Consider the following 23039-nt stretch of genomic DNA (forward strand, 5'->3'; position numbering starts at 1 on the left):
TTATAAATTTTGCATTCTAGTTATGTGTATCTTGGGATTTGGTGTTCATCATATCAGATACAAAGTAGACAAGATGAACAGAAAATTGATGTTAACATCTCTACATCAAGTAGTTTCTTTATCACGTCTGGAAATACTGGATTTATGAGTATTTCTCATTAATCCAAATAAAGTCAAGATCCAAGTTCAGTAGTGGAGAAATCTGCAGTTGATTAGCTCGTCTTTAAAAAAAAATCCTCTAATATAGAAACTGTTTCTTATAACCTTACAAGTATTTTCCAGAAAGGATCTCAGCCTCCCTTTTAATCCTCTGATAGGAGAAATGAAGTTATAGAAAGAAATGAGAGGTTTGGAATAGGCAGCAGGAATGATTCATTGATTTTGTGCCAACACATTTTAAATTCTGATTTCATTCCTACCTTCTCATTCTCTTGGTCAGGTGAGAAGGCGGCATGTTTAATCTCTGTGGGGAGTAGAGGTTCTTGACATGGTCAGAATCCTCTGTTGAAATGACTTTGGCTACCTTGGCTGTCTTCCCTGGTAGGAGTATAGAATGATATAGATGAGATTAAATTTTAAAACAGGTCCTCAGTGGTGCATAAAAATAAATGCCTCATTTATCCCTTTCCCTATTAAAAAAAAATTATAAATACAGTTTGGGAGAGGGGTCCTAAGTATTGTATATGTTGATACTAAAGGATTAATATTATTTAATACCTTTGGTATAATGTTACTAACTTGGTACATCAGTTGTTAAATATGTTATTTCATTAACACTTATAATCTGAGTCGTATAACGATAAAGGCATACATATTTAATGGCTAAAAAGTACAGAAAATCTGAATGTAGTTTTTTTAGTAATGATTAATTAATTATGACCAACATAGAAATGCTATAAGTTTTTCTTGAATATAATGTTGCAAATATTGCTCTTTTTTAAACCAAAATATAAAAATCTACCCTATTTATTTGTTTTTAGGCATTTGGCAGTATAGTTTTAGATTTGTAATGAATAAGACCTGCTATTTGTGCTCAGTTATTTCTAAATTCCTGTATTTTAACAAACAAAAAATTTTATTCATCTTCTTTTTAAAATAAATCATTTTTACCATCTTGATGCTAACGTATTTTACCATCAGTTCGTAAGCTGGATCTTAGCTAAAAATAAATCCAAAGTCATATTCCTAATGAAAACATGACAGTGCTGAGATCAAACATTGTAAACAATATGAAAGTTTTTTCTATATTTGAATAATTTCATTGGAGAATATGATTTATCTTGAATTTGGTAGGTTTTAAATGAGAGCCTATATGTGTGTTGATTTTTATATGTCTCATGAAAGAGTAATCTGATACTCTTAGTAAAATTTATTCTACTCTAAATAAGTGCGTTTAAAAAGTTGTTATTCTCATCTTTAAGGTAAGGAAGGGAACTTTTTTTGTTAGTTGTAAACATTTAGATATGAGGAATTTCTCATGGCACATTGTTCCCCCCCCATGTTGTTTTGAAATACAGATTAAATCAGATTTCTTTGAACTATTATCTAATCATCACTTGGACAGTCAGTCTCGATGGAGCAAAGTAAAAGACAAAGTAGAAAGTGACCCGCGTTACAAGGCAGTGGATAGTTCATCAATGAGAGAAGACCTTTTCAAACAATACATCGAAAAAATAGCCAAGGTAGCTATTGTGTTGACTTGTACTGTAACTGTGGAATCATCAAATCCTTAACTGTGTTTTAAAGGTATTTGCTGCTCCTTGGGGGTTTGGAATTTTTCTTGTTGGTATTCTGAATATAAGAATCTCTAGTAGTTGATTTGTAAATGAGGTACTCTATTTAGGTATATTCTTGGTAAAAACTTGGTTTTGAAATTTTACATTTGGCAAACTTGTTCTGTAGAAACGTTTTGAAGCAGTGGTAAGAAGGATAATGTAATTTTACTTTTACAGAATTTAGACTCAGAAAAAGAAAAGGAGCTTGAAAGGCAAGCCCGCATTGAGGCAAGCCTCCGAGAACGAGAGAGAGAGGTTCAAAAGGCTCGATCAGAACAAACGAAAGAAATAGATCGAGAGAGAGAGCAACATAAACGAGAAGAAGCTATCCAGAATTTCAAGGCTCTTCTGTCTGACATGGTATTATTACTCTTTCACCTTTCTCTCTGTAAAGTACTGGATCTTACTAATCCATAACATACCTCTTAGTCAACATTTTAATGTTCTTTAACTTGACTCTGAGGGAAACAATTTGGTAAGTTATTTATAAAGCCTTTTAAAATTGAGTGCATGGTTTCAGCCCTGTTGAAATAGGAAAACCCTAGTTATTTAACATTTTCAGAAGTTAGATGTTTTGTACATATGAAAATTTTTAGTGTTAAAGCTTTATTGTTATTGGTTTTGATGGACGTCATCTTAAATTATTACACTGACTGGCTATAGTAATTAATTGTGTAGAACATACTTTAAATTTTTTGTTGTTGATCTAAGGTCATCAGTGTGATGACCAGTTATTATCCATGAAGATGGTATGAGATGTAGGACTAGGGGTGTACTGACCCCAGGAGATTCCCTGGAACGTTCTTGAAAATCCTTCTGCATTACCCAGGGTTGCTGAGGTATGTAGGTTATTTTGTCCCTGCAGTGAAGGCCCTGCTCCTACTTCTTTTCTCTCAGTGGGGCTCTCCTCATCATTCCTGTCCTGTTACAAGGTTTCTCCCCTTGCTTCTGCCGATCTTTCTGTTCTCTGGACAGCTGGAGTTGTTTCCTCATCCTTTCCCTGCCTCTACTTCCCCACTGGGTTCATCTTATTGCAATCACAGAAATCTTTGTAGAAGACAAAGCTGATTTCGTCACCCTGCCTGGTGCTTACTCTTAGCAATGGCCTACTTTTCAGGTTCCGTCTCCTCCACGTAATATAAAAGACTCTTCATTTCTTGATGCCCCCCACCTTCGTATTACCTAACCCTCTTTGGTTTCCTCTCTTGCCCCTCATTAGGCTCTAGCCTTGCGGCACTTAACCTTTAATGAATCACACTGATGAATCCTACTATTGCTCATGCCAGTCCCTCAGCCGAGAATGCTTTTAAACTTCCCGGCACAGTGGCGAACTTTCTCATTCTTCAAGAGCACACGCAGCTGTCTCTTCTGTGAGGCTGATCCTGACCCACCTGGGCAGACCTGAGCTCGCTGTTCCTTTTGTTGTCCTGTGCTCTGCGTGTACCTCTGCAGCACCAATGACATGTGACCGCAATGACAAGCAGGCTTATGTGCCTGCTTTCCTAAAACAGTGAGCCCTTTGAAGGAAGGGATAGCATCTTATTTTGTATTCCCAGTGCCAAGTATAGTACTTAACCTGACATGTATTTAGATGCTTGATAAATGTTGGTTAAATCAGTGGGTTTTTTTCTTCTTTCTTACCTTTCTGTATTTTCAACCTCCCATATTTTTTATCCTTGCCAGCAGTGTGACTTTTTTGATAATGCCATTACCCACATTGAAGCATACCTTTCTGCTGGTTGGTGAACCAGCAAGGCCTGTCTTGTTGTCTGTTACCTTGTCTTCTTAACCATGATCATTCTTGATTATGCTTCCACTATGTAATTGATAAGTCCAAATCTGAGCTCAGGAGTTGTGGGGTGTGTGTGTGTGTGTGTGTGTGTGTGTGTGCGCGCTACTTGGTGCTACAATTAGACAATGTATATCCTATTTCATTTGTATCCATCTCTCTACTAAAAGGCGGTAAGATGTTAGGTAGAGTACCTAAGTATTATTAAAGTTCTTGGGGACCATGGTTGATGGGAGATACCTTCTCTTCATCCTTTCCCACCTTTACATTCATACTTGATAGCTTAGGTGTGCTCTGGGAGGTAGGTTTTCTGACTTTAAAAGCAGATTTTCAGTGACTGCTTAACTAACTTGAAGTCACCAGAAGCTTCTTTTATTAAATGTGTCATCTTTTGTAAACAAACGAGGTTTTTATTGTTGAAATATAAGAAGATAAGTCTTGGTGATGGATACAGTTCTCTGTCTCAGGTACGTTCTTCAGATGTGTCATGGTCCGATACCCGGAGAACTCTCCGGAAAGATCACCGCTGGGAATCAGGATCCTTGTTGGAAAGAGAGGAGAAGGAGAAGCTCTTCAATGAGCACATTGAAGCGCTCACCAAAAAGAAGAGGGAGCACTTTCGGCAGCTTCTGGATGAGACTTCTGCAGTAAGTTTCTTGTTTGTTCTTACTAATCTGCACAGATCTCCATTAATAGTTCCCAAAAGTAAAATATTGATACGATTTTTAGTGTTGTGCCCTTTAGATCCATTACTGGAATTCTTGGGTTTTATGACACTTTCTTCTAGGATTTTTTTCCAAGTAAAATGTTGATGGTATTCTTACTATTTAGAAATTATTTCCTTTTGCAGTTTTCAAATTCATACCTGCTCCTGTGGCTATTCAAAATATCCTCAGCAGGGGCCCAGGCCCGGTCGCTCAGGCGGTTGGAGCTCCATGCTCCTAACTCTGAAGGCTGCCGGTTCGATTCCCAGGTGGCCAGTGGGCTCTCAACCACAAGGTTGCCGGTTCAATTCCTCGAGTCCCGCAAGGGATGGTGGGCTCCGCCCCCTGCAACTAAGATTGAACACGGCACCTTGAGCTGAGCTGCCTCCCGGATGGCTCAGTTGGTTGGAGCGCAGGCTGTCAACCACAAGGTTGCCGGTTCGATTCCTCGAGTCCCGCAAGGGATGGTGGGCTCCACCCCCTGCAACTAAGATTGAACACAGCACCTTGAGCTGAGCTGCCGCTGAGCTCCCGGATGGCTCAGTTGGTTGGAGCGCGACCTCTCAACCACAAGGTTGCCAGTTCAACTCCCGCAAGGGGGATGGTGGGCTGCCCCTACTGCAACTAGCAACGGCACCTGGACCTGGAGCTGAGCTGCACCCTCCACAACTAAGACTGAAAGGACAACAACTTGACTGGAAAAAAGTCCTGGAAGTACACACTGTTCCCCAATAAAGTCCTGTTCCCTTTCCCCAGTAAAAAAATCTTAAAAAAAAAAATATATCCTCAGCAGTGTGTGATCAGAGATCCCTCCTAATGATAGAGTTAATAGATGCCCGTTTTTTGTTCCATTTTCTATCTGGTATCATGGCCCCCTTGTTTGGCAGTTTGAACACTGTTGTCCAGGTTTGCTCCTATTTATCTGCTCTCTTTTGATGATGGTTTCTTCAGAAGTTATGAAGTTGCCTTGGAAATGCAGGGTTTGCAGGTGATTGTCTTAGGCCACCTTGAAAGTATGGCCATGAAAATAACTCTTGTGGCAAGCCAACAAAAAGAAATTGCCTTAAAGCTGCTTGCTTGTCCCTAACTAGGCCAGGTATGCTTGAGCATTCCAAGAGATGGCAGGTCAGTGTGTAATATTACATACCATGTGCTGCAGTTTGACCCCTCGGTAAGAGTGAATTGTATTTATGGTTTTTATGCACTTGTCTTTTCAAAGATCACCTTAACATCCACATGGAAAGAAGTAAAAAAAATCATTAAGGAAGATCCTCGGTGCATTAAGTTCTCCTCCAGTGACAGGGTAAGAGGATTTTTATCTGAGATTTATTGTTAGTTTATAAATGTTAATCGGGTGCCTAATCAGCAGCACTAGTATCATGACCAAAGTTAAGTTGATGGTTTTAAGTGTTTAACTTTTAAGTGTATGAGAAACAAATTTGAATTTTAAGTTCACATTCTCCTTTTCGCACGGTACATTAACAAGACAGCACAATAGAAACTTTAAGAATTTCATCCTTGGGGTTAAAACTATATTTTGGGATCCTAGAGATTTAATGAAGCTATAGTTCTTATTTATTGTGTAGTCAGTTTCACTAGATGTCTTCAGGCTGTCAGTTAATGCCACACTGTCAAAGTGCCTCACTGAAGCTACACCAGCAGAACTCCATAACATCATCTCTAGTTCTTGAAAGCTCAGAGGCTTTGGAGTAGGGGAACCTCAGATGCATGAGGTTTGTGGAAGCAGAGCCCTGTTCTGGTGCCCGGTGACTCCTATATAGGGAACAAACTCACCTCGGGTCTGCAATAGTGAATGATGTCAAGGAAAGTGTAGCTTACTCCAGTCCGTTTTATTCCTTGGCCTTTCATTTGTTCTTTCTTCCCATCATTCTCCTTTCCTGGTTTGTTTCTCTAGAAGTCCAAATACTCTTCTTTTTCATACCCTATTAAGTTGTGTTTTAGATGTTTGGGCCACAAGATACACGTGACTGAGAAAGAGTGGCAGATACACAACTGAGCGATCCAATCACAGTTTCTAACTTTCTGATTGTTTAGAATTGATAATAAGTTCTTTTTTTTTTTTTAAGCCCAGAGAGTTTATACCTGTCATAACTATTATTACTAAAAAAGTTAAATGCTCAGCATAACTTATTTATGAAAATTAGGTTGGTGTATTGGTATCTTTGTGCTAGAAGACATAAATACAATCTAACGCACATTTAACTCTTAATTTCATTTTTTTAAGAGTGTCTGTCTACCACTTGAGGTTGTTACGAAGATTAAAGGGGATATCCTTTAATCTTTAATCTGAGGGTAGCACATAGCAAGCCCTCAGATTTTAGCCACTACTAAATTATGTGGTTCCTAATTCTTGCTTTCTTTTTTCCTAAAAAATGTACATTGCAGATCGTGCATTTTAATGACTGTTATGAACAAATAAATGTACCTTGTTGTGTTTTTCTTTTGAATTTTTTATTTCATGATTTATTTATGTGACTTAGAAATTTAGCAAATACATTTATTTATAAATTTACTGGTTTAATATCTGATTTAATTTTGGAATTGTGGATTTTTTTCCTAATCTTACTGTCTTTTTGCAGAAAAAACAAAGAGAGTTCGAAGAATACATCAGAGACAAATACATCACAGCCAAAGCTGACTTCAGGACGCTTTTGAAAGAGACCAAATTTATAACATATAGGTGTGTGCAATGAAATGTTTCATATCAGCAGTTATCGTCTTTACTAGTTCTTGCTCTAATGGCCAAAGCATACTTTGCATTCACACACATGTTGACATTATTAATTTTTAAGAATAATAAGCCAACTTTAATCAAAGGCCAAATACAGCCCATCTGTACCTTAACTTTTTTTTTTTTTTTTAAAGAAAGGGCCCAGATGTCAATTCTTATTTTGTGTTACCCACCATCCAGTTTTTTAAACATACTTTTGTTTTTACTTCACTGCTTTTTTAGGAGTACCCCCAACTATATAAGAGTTGTATTTCATGAAGAGAATTTTTAAATAATCCTTCACTATCAATTATCTTTGCCTCCTCTGAAGACTATTCAGTGTTGTTGAACCATTCTGAAAGTTGAAATCTTATTTAAGCTCAGCAAAAACACTTTTTTTCTCAGAGGAAAGCAGTTTCCTGGATACTTTTAACTGAAAATTTTAAATTATAAAATCAGAGCTTTCAAACAAGATTTCTCTGTAACATACCCAGTAATCCCCCCGCCCCCACCAATTTGTCATCAGGAAAAGTTTTACATTGCTTAGCCACCCTTAGGCAGGAAACCGTTGTTGTTTCATGCTCCGGCTTTTCTTTCTTGAAGAGAAAAAAGTTGAAACATCTTAATGAAGGGTATGTGCACGGGAGGATAGATAGTGCTGAGGGTGTGGTTTTTAGGTATTTTGTCATTGGATTTTTTGGTCAGGATCCTTAATGTTTTGCATCAGCTTGAGCTTTTAAACTAGATGTGAAGTAAGACTTCTTTCTACATTTTTATAGTTAATTTAGTGAAAGATGTGAAAGTGAAAGCTTGTGAAAGATGCTGGGATTGGCAGCCCTGCAGACTGAAGTCCTCTGTTCATCCACAGAACAGGTACAGCACGGGCAAGATTTACCCACCCACCCTCAGCCCTGATCTGGAGGGACCACCAGTAGGGGTGGGAGGGTTATTCAGCTTCTGAGGCCCTTTCACTCCTTGGAGTCTTTGCTGAGGCGACTTACAAAGGTGACCACTGCAGTGAAATTTTTCTTAAAAAAAAAATGGAAACACAATTAGGAACTAGATGGACATTTCCAGCTCATTTCTGAAAGACCTGTGAACAGCAGTCAGTAATTCTTGGACTTCTTTTCTTATTTCAGATCCAAAAAGCTAATCCAGGAATCTGATCAGCACCTGAAAGATGTAGAAAAAATTTTGCAGAACGACAAACGGTATCTAGTCCTAGACTGTGTGCCAGAGGAGAGGCGGAAACTGATCGTGGCATATGTGGATGACCTGGATCGCCGGGGTCCACCCCCACCGCCCACAGCGTCAGAGCCCACGAGACGATCCACAAAATAACTGCAGACTCTTCCACAGGGGTACCTATTAATTCAAAATGCTTGCATGAGCCAATTTCGGGTTTTTACATGTTATGTGCATTAGTCAGACAATTGCAGAACCATCTGACGAAAAGAAGGAGAAGCATTTGTGAACAAGTTGCTGAACAGAGAACACTTTGGAAATATTTATGCTTTTCTTTGTGTGGCATGACTGACATACATACTCAAATATAGGCTGTCTCTAGTAAATCTAAAATCTTGAAGCTAAAAATCATCCTTTTATGAGGTGTGGAAGTCAGTGACTTTTGGTGACGTTCTTCTAGCAGTGTTATACATGCAAGACGTAAGAGCATTTGTGGTTTGAACTTGCAAGATACAGATACCACAGACTCCAAGAAAACCTAAGTTGGGGTTTGTTTTGTTTTGATTTTGTTTTTTAAAGCGGGTAAAAGAGGACACACTGAGAATTGAATTCTTATCTTCCAGAGGCTAAGATTATTATAATGGACACTTTGTCTCTAAAGAACACTTTAGTTTTATTTGGTCACTTATGTGCTTTGATTATCCCCTCTAAATTATAGGCCAGGTCTTGTTGTTTAGCCTAAGAGAAGATTTCTGTAGTAATTTCTTCTCAGGTATGGAACCACGGTCATACTAACACGTGGGCCATAATAGGACTGCTGGTTAAACACCTTTTATTCACCAGTAAGTGATCTTCATCAATATTCTGCGTTAGACAACAGATTACCTTTCTGGGTGTTCCCTGTAAACTATACTCCTGTTGGAATGTTAAACTTTTGTTTCTAAAGTTTAATTTTAAGATGTTTGAATGTTCAGTTTATGTATTTGAACTACAATAAACCAACCCTTTTTATATATGTGGATTGTATATGATTATTACATAATGTGTAAAAACTTCTTTTAAACCTGTTCTTTCCAGCAGCAGCTGATGTAATTTGGCACAAAGAAAGCTGACTTTAAAATTGGATATCACATCATTTTGAAAGGCTTGAGTATAATAATAAATTACTTGCAGCATAAGACAGAAGGGGCTTGGAAAGAGCCATTTTGGTGTTCAGTCCCTCAGCAGTATCTCACTGCTTTATATGAAGATGCTGAATTTTGTGGTGTTCTTGTCTTTGTCTTTTATATTAACAGTGATAGTTAATGCTGCTTTGGCATCCTTTCAATGTGTTGTACACATCATACCATAAAACTTACTTTTGATTCCCAGTTGTTCTCGGCAGCTTTACCTCCCCAGTTTAAGAAGATCCTATTTCATTCCTTCATAGATTCCTAGTTTCAGAGTACCACATAAATGTTTAGAAAAATATATGTTAGTAGGATAATCTATTTTCTCTGTTATCTCACACCTTCAATGATTGTAACAAAACCTAAAAAGGAAACACCAACCGATTTATATTTGTATGTTAGACACACATCACACACAAACAAACACATTCACATCTCTGTTATTAATACTTAGCTTAAATATGTTAAGTGCCACAAAACTTACGTGAACTCTGTATGTAGAAACTTAGAATTATTTGGCTAAGGTCGACTGGTAAAACTGTAATTAGCAGAATTTTCTTTCATTTCTCCTCTTTTTTTTTTTTTGAAGTTCATTTTTATAAATTCATTGAGTGATTTTTAATTTTTATGAGGAGTGAGACTGAAATGTTTAACAAAAGAAACGTGACTGTTACAGATATGTTACTGTCCTACAAAGGTGAAATTTGCAGAGTGCTTTGTTATTTTGAATTCCATAGTATTGTTTGCCCATGCACTACATTCTGTTTCTCAGAGTAGTGTGAAGAAAATGGTTTGGTGATATCTAATTTCCTACTTTTATTATAAAGTACTTGGGATTGATTGCTGATACAAATTGCAAATCAAACTCTTCTACGCAGATTTCTTTAAGAGATCGAGCCAGGACTTTGTGTATTAGGTTCTTAATGAAAGGGATGTTGTCATCACACTGGGTTTCCATATCTGCATCTTGATTTGGTGCTTCTCAGCAGACTTTGTAAACATACATTATTTCGTTTATTCTGAGACCTGTGCCAGTGTTAAGGTCTGACCTTCCCATAAAGCCCCATTGTGCCAAAGGGTGAGTTTGAAAGGAGCATTTAAGACAAGACAGCTTGAAATCTCCTTCTGAAGTGAAACATAACTGTTTTTATTTGTTTACGAGTTAAAATATCAAACACTGGAATTTTATGTCCTACATTTACTATCTATAATGTATATAAAAATCTTAAATAGTTCATTGCAGACAATTTTAAAAGGAATGCCTTTGTATAAGTATCATATCACGAAAACAATATTTTGGATACTTAGGTTAAGTTGTACTTTGTGTGTGCTGTGAGCCTTAAAATTTTATAATGAACCAAATAAAAAGAAAAAAGCCCTCACTTCTGTGTGAAAAAGCAAACCATGACCATTTGTAAAAACAAAAACTAAAAAATCCAGACTGAACTTTGTTTAAAAAATAAAAATTCCATCAATTGCATATGTTTTATATTTCAATCTCTTCTTGCTTGCCTTAAAGGCAGTTTTTTTTTCTGAAAGAGTCCTTCAGTGAAAATACGCCAGAGTTTCATTACAAAGTAATCAAGAACCATGGATAAATGGCCTTAGAGAGGAAGAAATGTATTATTGGGTATGCTTTACCTTGCTGTAAAATAAGCAGTTATTTCCTGTTATTCAAGTTATACTGGTAATATGTGTGGGAACACTAAATTTTAGTGCTTTTCTTTCTGCATTGCCCTTGTGTTTGTTTTCTACTCTTATAATTCTGTCTTGTGTCCACTGAATTTTCTCTTTTTCCATACTAATCTTTTTTTATTGTTACTCTTGCTTAACTTTATAACTTAAAAAACCCTGAGGCATTTTAAAAGTTGGGCTGGGTTCACATTCAATGTTATAGGTATGTTTAATGTTATTTAACAAGAAAGTTCACCATCTCTGTCCCCCTTTTATATTTATATTTATATTTGACAATTGCCTTCAGTAATTAATACCTATATCATTAGTCATAACTTATAATTTATCTTGAGAGGAAGGAAATATTGCGAGGAACAGATTGATTTCAGCTTACAGAAGAATAACTGTCTCCTGCAGTTTGGAAGAGTAGATACTTGGGAAGAGAAATAGGGTAGTTTTTAAGCTCTTTCAGAGTATATAAGGTTGGTGCAAAAGTAATTTCAGTTTTTGCAATTATTTTTAACCTTTTAAACTGCAATTACTTTTGCACCAACCTAATAGAATGTCATGTTAAGATGCTAAAATCCTTAGACTTAGAAACTGAAAACTCACTGTGGTGGCATTAAAATCAGTGAGGCAGGTTTTAGTATAAGGCAAAGTTTTTACTTAAACTTAGTCAAAATAAGCCATGATTTGAAATTAGCCCAGAACTGGAATAAAGTGGTGTTCCTTATTCTGCAACCTTCAGTCTTGAACGTTGTGTATAGATATTCATCAAGTAAATTTACTTATTTTCAGTAAATGCAAATAACTCATTACAACTTATTCATTAGTGTGTGTTAAAAATCTCTTAACTGGATGTAGATTGTGAGCTTTGGTTAATGTGAAATAAAGCTTGACAGGTTAATTTAGGGCTAGCAGGTTCAGAAAGAAACTAAGGTAAAGACTTTTGACAGATAAGCTCTACCCCAGCCAGTACAGAGCTGCTCCTAAAGAGTGGTCAGTAAAACAGCCATTGCGAACAAGAGACAAAATAGCTGGGCTTCCTAGTCACTTGTACAATTCTATCGACAGCCAAGTTACAATTCTGAAACAATTATTGCTCCTAACATGGTGTTCTACGAACTGCACATTTTGGAAATGCAGGCTGAAGCATTTTTGTCATTCCTAATGGTAATAATTCTTACCATGTCATATATAGTATAGTCAGCAATATCAGTAAGCAGCAGTACAAGTAAATACAATCATCACAATTTGTTTTGCTTTGAAGCTTAATCATTTCTCACACTCTCCTGTCTCCCGATCTTCATGTTCCCAGGGGGTAGGGTCATTGTCTTGTACACAAAGGACTGTGTCCCTCTCGTGCCAAAACTGCTCGACATCAGGGAGGATGGGGATCTCTGCCTTCTCCGTTTTCTCTTGGCTGGAGGAGGGAGAGCCAGTTTTCTCTTTCTCTGGCATGGATGTTAGGGACCCTGGAGAGGGAATGTTCTCAGAAAGGACCTCTAAGTTACCAGCTGGTGCTTCCTGAGACTCCGAGGCAGCTGGATGTCGTTTGGTTATCATCCATTTCCATACACCTTTCAGGCCTTCCTTGAACTCTTCTGACATCACTAGAAAAATGAGAGGATTTGCCGAAGAGATGGAAAACATTAGGACTTGCGAGAGGGCTAGAAAACCCTGTGGTGGGGCCCGGCCTCCAGCCTTCAGATGCCATATCCACAGCCACGCTATCCATTCAGGGAGCCACAGAAGAGCAGAGGTGACGCCGATGCTTAGCAACGTCACTGTGAGTCGCTTTGAGCGCATCTGCTTTCTAAGATTCTGAGTCTTAGTTCCTCGCTTTTGACATTGGCCATAAGCTCTCCAGAAATAAAAGCTAGCAAAGAGTAATGGAAGGCAAAATACCAAGAGAGGGTAGAGCTTACCAAACATTGACATGAACTTTTCGGCCACGGCGGGTACGTCCATGAGGCACATTTCCACACCTGCGTGAAGCCTGGTGGTGCTGAAGAACCATTCCGGCAGGGGTAGCAGGCTAGCCACAGCCCAGATGGCCACCAGCACTGACCAGATGGTGCAGCTGTGGACACTTCCTTGCTTGGCTGGGTCCTTTGCATACATGAAGCATACTTTGGCCACTGCAACAATTGTCAGGCTCTTGGCTGCCATGCACGTGTGGATGAACCAGTCAGAGGACTTGCAGACAAACCAGCCTAGATCCCATACACCTTTGGAGTATGCTGTAGCTCGGACAGGTGCAGAAAACAGCAGGAGAGAGAGATCAGCCAGGCTGAGATTCAGAATCAGGGAGTGGATCAGGGATAGCTTTCCTTTCCAAGCACTGTGAAGTAGGATGCCAATCACACACAGGTTCCCCACGAAGCCCACCAAGCAGACAGCCACCAAGAAAGCAGGGATTATGGTCCTCCAGTCCTTGGAGTCAGAGGGCAGGTACCCTCCGGCGAAGTGGAGGTGAGCAAGGGACACGTTCATGGTGCTGGAGTTGGAGTCTGCAGAGGCAGCCGCCAGCATCACCTTTTCCATCCAGCTCCTGCTTACAGAAGGTCGCTTTCTTTTTGTCTTTAGCCTTGGCTTTCTTGCATAGGAAATACGCCGTTGTCAGCGTCAAATGACACCTCTGGACCCTTCCCTTATTTTCTGAGAGCCGAATGTGGAAGGAGGTTGACTGCTAAGCTCCTCTCCGCTGCAAGCGATACACCTTGATTGCTCTGAACGACAGGCAGCAGGGGCGAATGATTGCCACTCATTAGCAAGTCTGATATCAAAGTGTCAGCCCTGTGGAGTAAAAGCCCGACATCGCCATAAATGATAAATGAGGAGAACATACGTGTAAGTGGGACATGTTCCTGGGGGGTCACTGGAGCCAGTCAAGGCAATTATTTTCAACCAGCTCTTTCTAAAATCTTGACTGCGGTCTAATTCAGTAAACACTGCATCTGAACTGCAGAGTCCTTGGAAGTTAAGCATGCACCAGAATCACCTGGGTCATTTGATCCAGCAGGTCTGCAGTAGGTAAAGGGCACATTTCTTTGCTCTTAGGATGCTGAGTAGCCTCCAGTAGACAGGCTATTCTATTCTGAGACTGTGATTGAAAAAAAGAAAATTACGGAACCAGGGAGAGATTGGGGCTTAGAAAGCCGAAGCCCACGGCCAGTATTCGGTAGGAAAGGATATACGAGGGCAGCAGAGACAACGACGTCCAGCTGCTGGCACTCAGAATTTAACACCTGGTTCCCCAGCTTGGACATGGGTTTTCAGTGTAGCCTTCTCCCTCTGTCTACTTCCACACACACGAAGACTCCAGCAACAGTGCAGCCGCCACCCCAAGCGCCTCAGCTGGGTCCCAGGCGGCTTTTCCTGACAGGGACACCACCCATAGTGATGATGCCAGGAGATAGCCCCTGGAAACTCGGAAGCAACAGAAAGTCTGAGCCACAGACATCATTTCATTTGTATAATTTTAAGTTGCAAGGGACCTCAGCCAGCTTAATCAGAAGAATCTAGACAAAGCAAATTGGTGGCCAAGCTTGAACGCGATAAGTGGCTTCTGATAAAAGCAGAGCTAAGTGTCATCTCTTATCAGGGCTAGGTGATGTTTACCCTATAGCTCAGTTCCAGGGAAGGGTGACTACGGTAATAACACAGGTTTACCTTGGAGATAGTGTGGATTTGGTTCCAGAACGCAATAAAGGTATCGCAATAAAGCGAGTGGTAATTTCTGCTGGTGGAGGGTCTCACCTTCAATTTGTAAAAAATGCAACATCTGGGGAGCACACGAAAGGGGAGCTTGATCAAACGTTTCAGGCTGAAGTCGATTCCAAATGTTTCAACCTGGGTCCATGTATTGGGTCAGTTCTAAGTACCAACCTCTGTGCTAAGCGTTGCACGCACTGAATATTCATGACTCCTGGGGAGGTACTGTTATCACCCCTTCTAAAGATGACGACATTGAGGCATAGAGAGGTGAAATAACTCGCCCGTGGGTCTGTCGGTCACACAGCTAGTACATGACAGAGTTGTGATAGGGACCCCTATCACAGACCCCTAGGGGTCTGACCCCAGAGCTGGGGTTCCAGAGCTGATGATCATAAGCAGTGTGCCAGTGTCATGCGGGGCGTCCGGCGGGGTCTCTGCTCCCGCTCCCCACATAAGAACGCAGGACATGGTAGGGCCAAAAAGGAACACCCACGGAGCCATAGGTAGGGGAGTCATATCTCTATACTCACTGGCGGCTGGGTTGGAGACAGGAACCAGGAGCAACACAATTCTCAACCCTCACTGTGCCGCTTGCAGGCTCAGCCCCCATCTTCTTGCTAGCCCCCATTTCCTGCTAGCCTAGCCATGGCAGTTATATTAGTGGCTCACTGGTTACAGCTGACGGCCAACTAGCCACAGCTGCTGGCCATTTGATCACAGTTGATGGCCATTTACTACCTGAGCCAGCACCTTTCTATGTGAGGCCGAGAGCCTGGAAACTGCTTTTTGGGGCTCTGTCCCCACAGCCAGCTACGGTGCCCCCTAAGGAAGTTGTGGGACACTGACTGTGGGGACAGTCCCAGAGAGCGGTTCCAGGCTCTCGGCCTCCCGCGGAAAGGTGCTGGCTCGCGTAGTACATGGCCATCAGCTGTGACTAGCTGGCCATCGGCTGTTACCGGTTAGCCATTAGCCACTGATATAACTGCCCTGGCTACGTTGGTGGGTTGGGTGGGAGAGAAGAGAAGCGCGGAGTGCAGTTAGCAAGTGGGGTTGGTTGGTTGGTTGGTTGACAGAAAAGCAGACGGCAGATTGCGAATCGTGTGGCTCCAGCTTCCTGTATCTACAACCCAGCCACCAGCGAGACTATAGTTGTATGAAGCCCACATCCGTGGCTCCGTGGGTGTTCCTTTTGGGCCTCGCCATATCCTGCGTTCTTATGCAGGGAGCGGGACCAGAGACCCCGAATGACACTGGTCTTTAAGCAGTGTGATTATGAAATTGGTATAGTTCAGTTCAACAAGCATGTGTTCAGCCCTTTGGCACAGGGAGTACAAAGCTCCCAGCCCCCTCCTCCACTGTGCCAAACAGCACGCTAGGCCCTGGGGACCCAATGTGGTAGAGTCCTGTGGGGACAGAGCCAGGAGTGCAGTTTCCAGGCTCTAGGTCTCATGTGGAAAGGTGCTGGCTCAGGTAGTAAATGGCCATCAGCTGTGATTGGATGGCCATCAGCTGTGGCTAGTTGGCCGTCAGCTGTAACCAGTGAGCCAGTGGGCACTAATATAACTGCTGTGGCTAGGCTAGCAGAAAATGGGGGCTGGCAAGAAGATGGTGGCTGAGCCTGCAAGCGCGGATTGCAGTTAGCACAGCAGATTGCAGCTAGCAAGTGGGGTGGGTTGGTTGGCAGAAAGTGGACGGAAGGTGGCAGATCGTGTGGCTCCTGCCTCCTGTGTCTCCAAACCAGCCGCTAGCGAGACTATAGAGTTATGACTCCCCTATCCATGGCTCCCTGGGTGTTCCTTTTTGGTCTCACCATGTCCTGCGTTCTTGTGCAGGAAACGGGAGCTGAGACCCTGCATGACAGTCCCTTTCCTTGAGGACCTACAGCCTAGTTGGAGAGCTGAACCAAGAAAGTTGAATGGCAGTGCTACGAGAGTACTGGCTGATGATTCCTGGAGGAGGGGCCCCTGAAACAGGCCAAGAGTCAGTGGCGGGAGAGTCAGGCGAAGACTTCCTGAGAAGTGAAATCCAGGCTGACACCTCAGCCATGCACCTACCTGCTCAACTCCACCAGAGCCTTTTGGAGCTCGTCACTGCTGCATATTCAGTATCCCTGTGTTAACCACACAAGAAAGCAGCTGCTTCTCATCAGCGACGTTAGTTTGGTTTACTTCAGGTCTCTGAGAGTTCATCTCTCCTGCCTCCAGGTTTTCAGCCTCCGAACATTGCAGGTGAAGCGCGGGGAGGGGCAGAGTGGGTCTGGCGGGGCTTCGCAGACCAGCTGACATTTACCAGCTTATTGAGCATGCTCAGCTCCAACTGCGTGGACAGTAGACAAGTTAGCCCTCAGTCTGCAATGGCTTTACCATCCCTCATGCCCACTCCCACTGTGGATAAAAGGCCATAATACACAGGTGCTGTTTCCTTCCTTGCTGACCTCCTTGCTCGGCTGAGGCTTCCTTTCTCCAGTCCTCTGGTTGTACTCTCTGGTTGTGGACAACCGTTACCGTGTTTTGTGGAATATTTTATGCTGGGGAGCCTTCCTGCGTGGCACGTCCAGTTATTTAGCGTCTGGTGTCTTGGAATATCGTTCCCGGCTGCAAGTGCAAACTGAGTGACAGTCCCTCTCTAAGGTAAGTGTTGAGTGGGTCTGGCTCTGTCGGAGTGGCCACTTGTACCACACAGCACTCCAAGCCTCCTCCCACCCCTATTTCTGCTGTTGGTTTGGTACCTCTTAAGTCCACTGTAGGGAAGATGATGGATTGTGCTGTTCGTTACTAAGTGGTCATCTAGTCTGGAAGTAGATGATTATTTTGTCCTGTTATTTAATATCAGTAGCCATTATGTATTTGTGTATGTTTCCAGATTTGGTGGCTATCCTATATATTTCAAATGTTCCACAGACTGGGAGTCAGGAGATCTGAACCCAGTCCTTAAAAGATGAGACTGTTAGATCTGAAAGGGGTCTTTTTGATTGCCTGATCAAACGGTTATTTCCCAGGTGTGGTGACAGATGCTCAGAAAATGTTACTGGTTCCTTGGTAGCAGGGCATGAGCTGGGATCCAGGCATCTCAGCTGCCAGGTGGATGCTTTTTGTTCTTCACACAGTCTTGCACTTTTTCCTGCCAGGGTTTTTTGCCTTTGTAGTAACTTATGTTTTGATTTTATGGAGGATAAAATTTGGACGTAGATGTGAAGGCTTTTGGGAAAGCAAGAGAATGGTAGAAACATGAGAAGGTAGCTGCATCCTGCCAGCTTATGTAGAACTTCCAGCTTTCTCGATGTTGTGGTTGATATTGTGATATATTTCCTTTTATCTTTTTTCAAACAAACGAGTTTGTTTACAAGAGTTTGTTTGCTTTTTAGCTTGTTATAATGAAAATTATAATGGCGGCTAGGATTTTTGTTGTAACGTGATGAGAGGACCTGGTCAACCAAAAAGATCCTAGAAAGATCTCACTCGGGTTGATTCGCCATAACCATAATGAAGATGGCACAGTTGCTATTTGGTAGGGGCACATTGTCCTAAGAAAACAGCCTTTTCAGCAAGTAAAGGACTAAAATATTTATGTGGACCCAGGGTGGTTAAAAATCATGCTTTGAACATAAGTCCATCCCTGGCTAGAGCTACTTTGTTTCTATAGGCTGTCGTCTGTGTGAGACCTTACTGAATGACATGTCCTATCATTTAGAGGAAAATATAGTTGTTAAAAAAAAAATCAAAATTCAATTGCTATGTTCACCTTGTACAGTAAATTGTTTTAACATTATTTTTATTTTTTTTTAATTTATTGGGGTGACAATTGTTAGTAAAATTACATAGATTTCAGGTGTGCAATTCTGTATCACATCATCTATAAATTACATTGTGTGTTCACCACCCAGAGTCAGTTCTCCTTCCATCACCATACATTTGATCCCCCTCACCCTCATCTCCCACCCCCCAACCCCCTTACCCTCTGGTAACCACTAAATTACGTTCCCCAGATTAATTTTCAAACCCCGTGGCCATCTTGTGGTTACTGATTGCTTTCTAATCCCCTCACCTTCCCCTTTACCCCCACCCCACCACCGCCCATCTAGCAACCCTCAGTTTTTCCTCTTTGTCTCCAAAACTGTTTCTCATTAGTTCATTCACTTATTCTTTTCTTTAGATTCCGCATATAAGTGAGATCATATGGTACTTATCTTTCTCTGTCTGACTTATTTCACTTAACATAATGTTCTCTAGGTCCATCCATGTTGTTGCAAATGGTAAGGTTTCTTTCTTCTTTATGGCTGCGTAATACTCCATTGTATAAATGTATCACATTTTCTTAATCCAGTCATCTACCGATGGGCATTTCAGTTGTTTTCATGTCTTAGCTATTGTGTATAGTGCTGCAATAAACATAGGAGTGCATAAAGATTTTTGAATTGGAGTTTTGGATTTCTCCGGATAGATACCTAGGAGTGGAATTACTGGATCATAGGGTAGTTCCATTTTCAGATTTTTGAGATACCTCCATACTGTTTCCATAGTGGCTGCACCAATCTGCAATCCCACCAACAGTGCACAAGCGTTCCCTTTTCTCCACATCCGCGCCAGCACTTGTTGTTTGTTGATTTATTGATGATAGCCATTTTGACTGGGGTGAGGTAGTATCTCATTGTGGTTTTTATTTGCATTTCTCTGATGGTTAGTGAGGTTGAGCATTTCTTCATATGTCTGTTTGCCATCTGTATGTCCTTTTTAGAAAAATGTCTCTTCAAGTCCTCTGCCCATTTTGTAATTGGGTCGTTTGTTTTTTTGGAGTTGAGTTGAGTGAGTTTTTCATAGATTTGTGATATTAATCCCTTATCAGATATATCATTGGCAAATATCTTTTCCCTTTCAGTAGGATCCCTTTTTGTTTTATTGATGGTTTCCTTTGCTGTGAAAAAACTTTTTAGTTTGATATAATCCCACATGTTTATTTTTTCTCTTACTTCCCTCACGCGAGGGGATATATCAGTAAAAATTTTACTCCGGGTAATGTCTGAGAAGTTTCTTCCTATATTTTCTTCTAGGTATTTTATGGTTTCAGATCTTAAGTCTTTAAGCCATTTTGAATTTATTTTTGTATATGGTGTAAGGAGGTGGTCCAGCTTCATTTTTTTGCATGTGTCTGTCCAGGTTTCCCAGCACCATTTATTGAATAGATTGTCTTTATCCCACTGTACATTCTTGCTTCCATTGTCGTAGATTAAATGGCCATATAGGTGTGGATTTATTTCTGGACTCTCTATTCTGTTCCGTTTATCTATGTGTCTGTTTTTATGCCAGTACCATGCTGTTTTGATTACTGTAGCCTTGTAGTATAATTTGAAGTCAGGTATTGTTATACCTCCCCCTTTGTTCTTATTTCTCAAGATTGCCTTGGCTATTCGGGGTCTTTTATGGTCCCATATAAATTTTAGGATTATATGTTCTATTTCTGTGAAAAACGTCATTGGTAGTTTGATAGGAATTGCGTTGAATATGTATATTGCCTTAGGCAGTATGGACATTTTAACTATATTAATTCTTCCTATCCATGAACATGATATGTGTTTCCATCTATTTATATCTTCCTTCATTCCTTTCTTCAGTGTCTTATAATTTTCTGAGTACAGATCTTTTACTTCTTTGGTTAAACTTATTCCCAGGTATTTTATAGTCTTTGGAGCAATTGTAAATGGGATTGTTTTTTTAATTTCTCCTTCTGATGTTTTATTATTGGTATATACAAATGCAACTGATTTCTGAATATTAATTTTGTATCATCCTGCTACTTTACTAAATTCATCTATCAGCTCTAATAGCTTCTTGGTGGAGTCTTTAGGGTTCTCTATATATAGTATCATATCATCTGCATATAATGATAATTTTACTTCCTCCTTACCAATTTGGATGCCTTTTATTTCTTTTTCTTGTCTGATTGCTGTGGCTAGAACTTCCAGCACTATGTTGAATAGAAGCGGAGATAGTGGGCAACCTTGCCTTGTTCCTGATCTTAGGGGGAATGGTTTTAGCTTTTCCCCATTGAGTATGATGTTAGCTGTGGGTTTGTCATATATGGCCTTTATTATGTTGGGATATGATCCCTCTATTCCCACTTTATTAAGGGTTTTTATCATAAATGGCTGTTGGATTTTATCAAATGCTTTTTGTGCATCTATTGATATGATCATGTGATTTTTATTTTTCATTTTGTTAATGTGGTGTATCACATTAATTGATTTGCGGATGTTGAACCACCCTTGCATACCAGGGATGAATCCCACTTGATCATGGTGTATGATCTTTTTAATGTATTGCTGAATTCTGTTCGCTAATATTTTGTTGAGGATTTTTGCATCTATGTTCATTAGAGATATCGGCCTGTAGTTTTCTTTTTTTGTGGTGTCTTTGTCTGATTTTGGGATCAGGGTGATAGTGGCTTCGTAAAAAGTGTTTGGGAGTCTTCCTTCCTTCTGGATTTTTTGGAAGAGCTTGAGGAGAATAGGTGATAGTTCTTTTTTGAACGTTTTGTAAAATTCACCTGTAAAGCTATCTGGTCCAGGGCTTTTGTTTGTTGGGAGATTGTTGATTACTGATTCAATTTCCGTGGTGGTAATCAGTCTATTCAGGTTTTCTGTTTCTTCTTGAGTTAGCCTTGGAAGGTTATACGCCTCTAGAAAATTGTCCATTTCTTCCAGATTGTCAAATTTGTTGGCATATAGTTGCTCATAGTAACTTCTTAAAACTTTTTGTATTTCTGTGGTGTCTGTTGTCACTTCTCCTCTTTCATTTCTGATTTTATTAATTTGGGTCCTCTCTTTTTTTTAATGAGTCTGGCTAAAGGTTTGTTGATTTTGTTTATCTTCTCTAAGAACCAACTCTTGGATTCATTGATCTTTTGTATTGTTTTTCTGGTTTGTATTTCATTTATTTCTGCTCTGATCTTTATTATCTCCTTCCTTGTGCTCCCTTTGGGCTTATTTTGCTGTTCTTTTTCCAAATTCCTTAAGTGTGAAGATAAACTGTTGATTAGTGCTGTTTCTTGTTTCTTTAGGTAGGCCTGCAAAGCTATGAATTTCCCTCTTATGACTGCTTTCGCGGCATCCCATAGATTTTGGGTTGTTGTGTTTTCATTTTCGTTTTTCTCGAGATATCTTTTGATTTCTTCCTTCATCTCCTGCTTGACCCATTCATTATTTAGTAATAAGTTATTCAGCCTCCATGAATTGGTGTGTCTTCCAGTTTTTTTCCTGTAGTTCATTTCTAATTTCATAGCATTGTGATCAGAGAAGACAATTGGTATGATTTCAATTTTCTTAAATTTATCAGGACTTGTTTTGTGGCCTAACATATGGTCTATCTTGGAAAATGTTCCATGTGCGCTTGAGAAAAATGTGTATTTTGCAGCATTGGGGTGAAATGTTCTGAAAATATCGATTAAATCCAAGTGGTCCAATGTATCATTTAAGGCTGTTGTTTCCATATTGATTTTCTGTCTGGAAGACCTGTCCCTTGTTGTCAGAGGTGTGTTGAAGTCCCCTACTATGATAGTGTTACTGTTGATCTCTGTCTTTATGTCAGTCAGTACCTGTTTTATATATTTAGGTGCTCCTATGTTGGGTGCATAGATGTTTACTAGGGTTATGTCCTCTTGTCGGTTCGATCCCTTTATTATTATATAGTGCCCATCTTTATCTTTTAATATGTTCTTCATTTTAAAGTCTATTTTGTCAGATATAAGGATTGCAACTCCAGCTTTTTTCTCATTTCCATTTGCATGAAATATCTTACTCCAACCCTTCACTTTCAGCCTGTGTGTCTTTTGTTCTGAGGTGAGTCTCTTGTATACAGCATATACAAGGGTCTTGCTTTCTTATCCAGTCAGCCACCCTATGTCTCTTGACTGTAGCATTTAATCCATTTACATTTAAAGTGATTATTGATAGGTACATAGTTATTGCCATTTTTAAATTTGTAGTTAGGTTGTTTTGATCTTTCTTCTATTTACAGAAGTCCTTTTAGTATTTCTTGCAATGCTGGCTTGGTGGTAACAAATTCCTTTAGCTTATTTTTTTCTGGAAAGCTCTTTATCTCTCCATCGACTTTAAATGATAGCCTTGCTGGATAAAGCAATCTAGGTTGTAGGCCTTTGTTTTCCATCACTTTGAGTATCTCCTGCCACTCCCTCCTGGCCTTCAATGTTTCTGTAGAAAAATCATTTGATAGTCTTATGGGAGTTCCCTTGTATGTAACCCTCCGTCTTTCTCTTGCTGCTTTTAGGATTCTCTCTTTG

At 40.2% G+C, this 23039-nt stretch overlaps 2 protein-coding genes across 12 annotated transcripts in view; one reads left to right on the forward strand and one right to left on the reverse strand.

The window, feature by feature from the left end:
- TCERG1 (transcription elongation regulator 1) overlaps positions 1 to 9199 on the forward strand; it is a 54600-nt gene extending 45401 nt beyond the window's left edge. For 5 of the 11 annotated variants that reach the window (XR_004421948.1, XR_004421947.1, XR_004421949.1 and 2 more), the window contains 7 exons: positions 1518 to 1682; positions 1953 to 2135; positions 4032 to 4211; positions 5488 to 5571; positions 6869 to 6969; positions 7779 to 7872; positions 8139 to 8279. Coding sequence is in view for 6 of the 11 variants with exons in the window: in XM_033096273.1 (XP_032952164.1) it covers positions 1518 to 1682; positions 1953 to 2135; positions 4032 to 4211; positions 5488 to 5571; positions 6869 to 6969; positions 8139 to 8340 (915 nt within the window). In the remaining 5 variants the exon portion in view is untranslated. Of the gene's footprint in view, positions 1 to 1517; positions 1683 to 1952; positions 2136 to 4031; positions 4212 to 5487; positions 5572 to 6868; positions 6970 to 7778; positions 7873 to 8138 lie in introns of all 11 variants that reach the window. The other 6 variants (XM_033096273.1, XM_033096276.1, XM_033096275.1 and 3 more) reach the window with 2 other exon arrangements.
- Positions 9200 to 11873: 2674 nt separating this feature from the next.
- Positions 11874 to 13574, reverse strand: GPR151 (G protein-coupled receptor 151). Its single transcript, XM_033096857.1, has one exon. The coding sequence runs from the start codon at positions 13572 to 13574 to the stop codon at positions 12303 to 12305; it is 1272 nt and encodes a 423-aa protein (XP_032952748.1). The 3' UTR covers positions 11874 to 12302.
- Positions 13575 to 23039: the final 9465 nt, after the last annotated feature.

The sequence above is a fragment of the Rhinolophus ferrumequinum genome, chromosome 24 (genome assembly GCF_004115265.2).
Source record: "Rhinolophus ferrumequinum isolate MPI-CBG mRhiFer1 chromosome 24, mRhiFer1_v1.p, whole genome shotgun sequence".
In the NCBI taxonomy this organism is placed as follows: domain Eukaryota; kingdom Metazoa; phylum Chordata; class Mammalia; order Chiroptera; family Rhinolophidae; genus Rhinolophus; species Rhinolophus ferrumequinum.

Coding starts and splice junctions, on each gene's coding strand:
- GPR151 (XM_033096857.1), bottom strand. CDS start 13,574: ATGGAAAAGGTGATGCTGGCGGCTGCCTCTGCAGACTCCAACTCCAGC.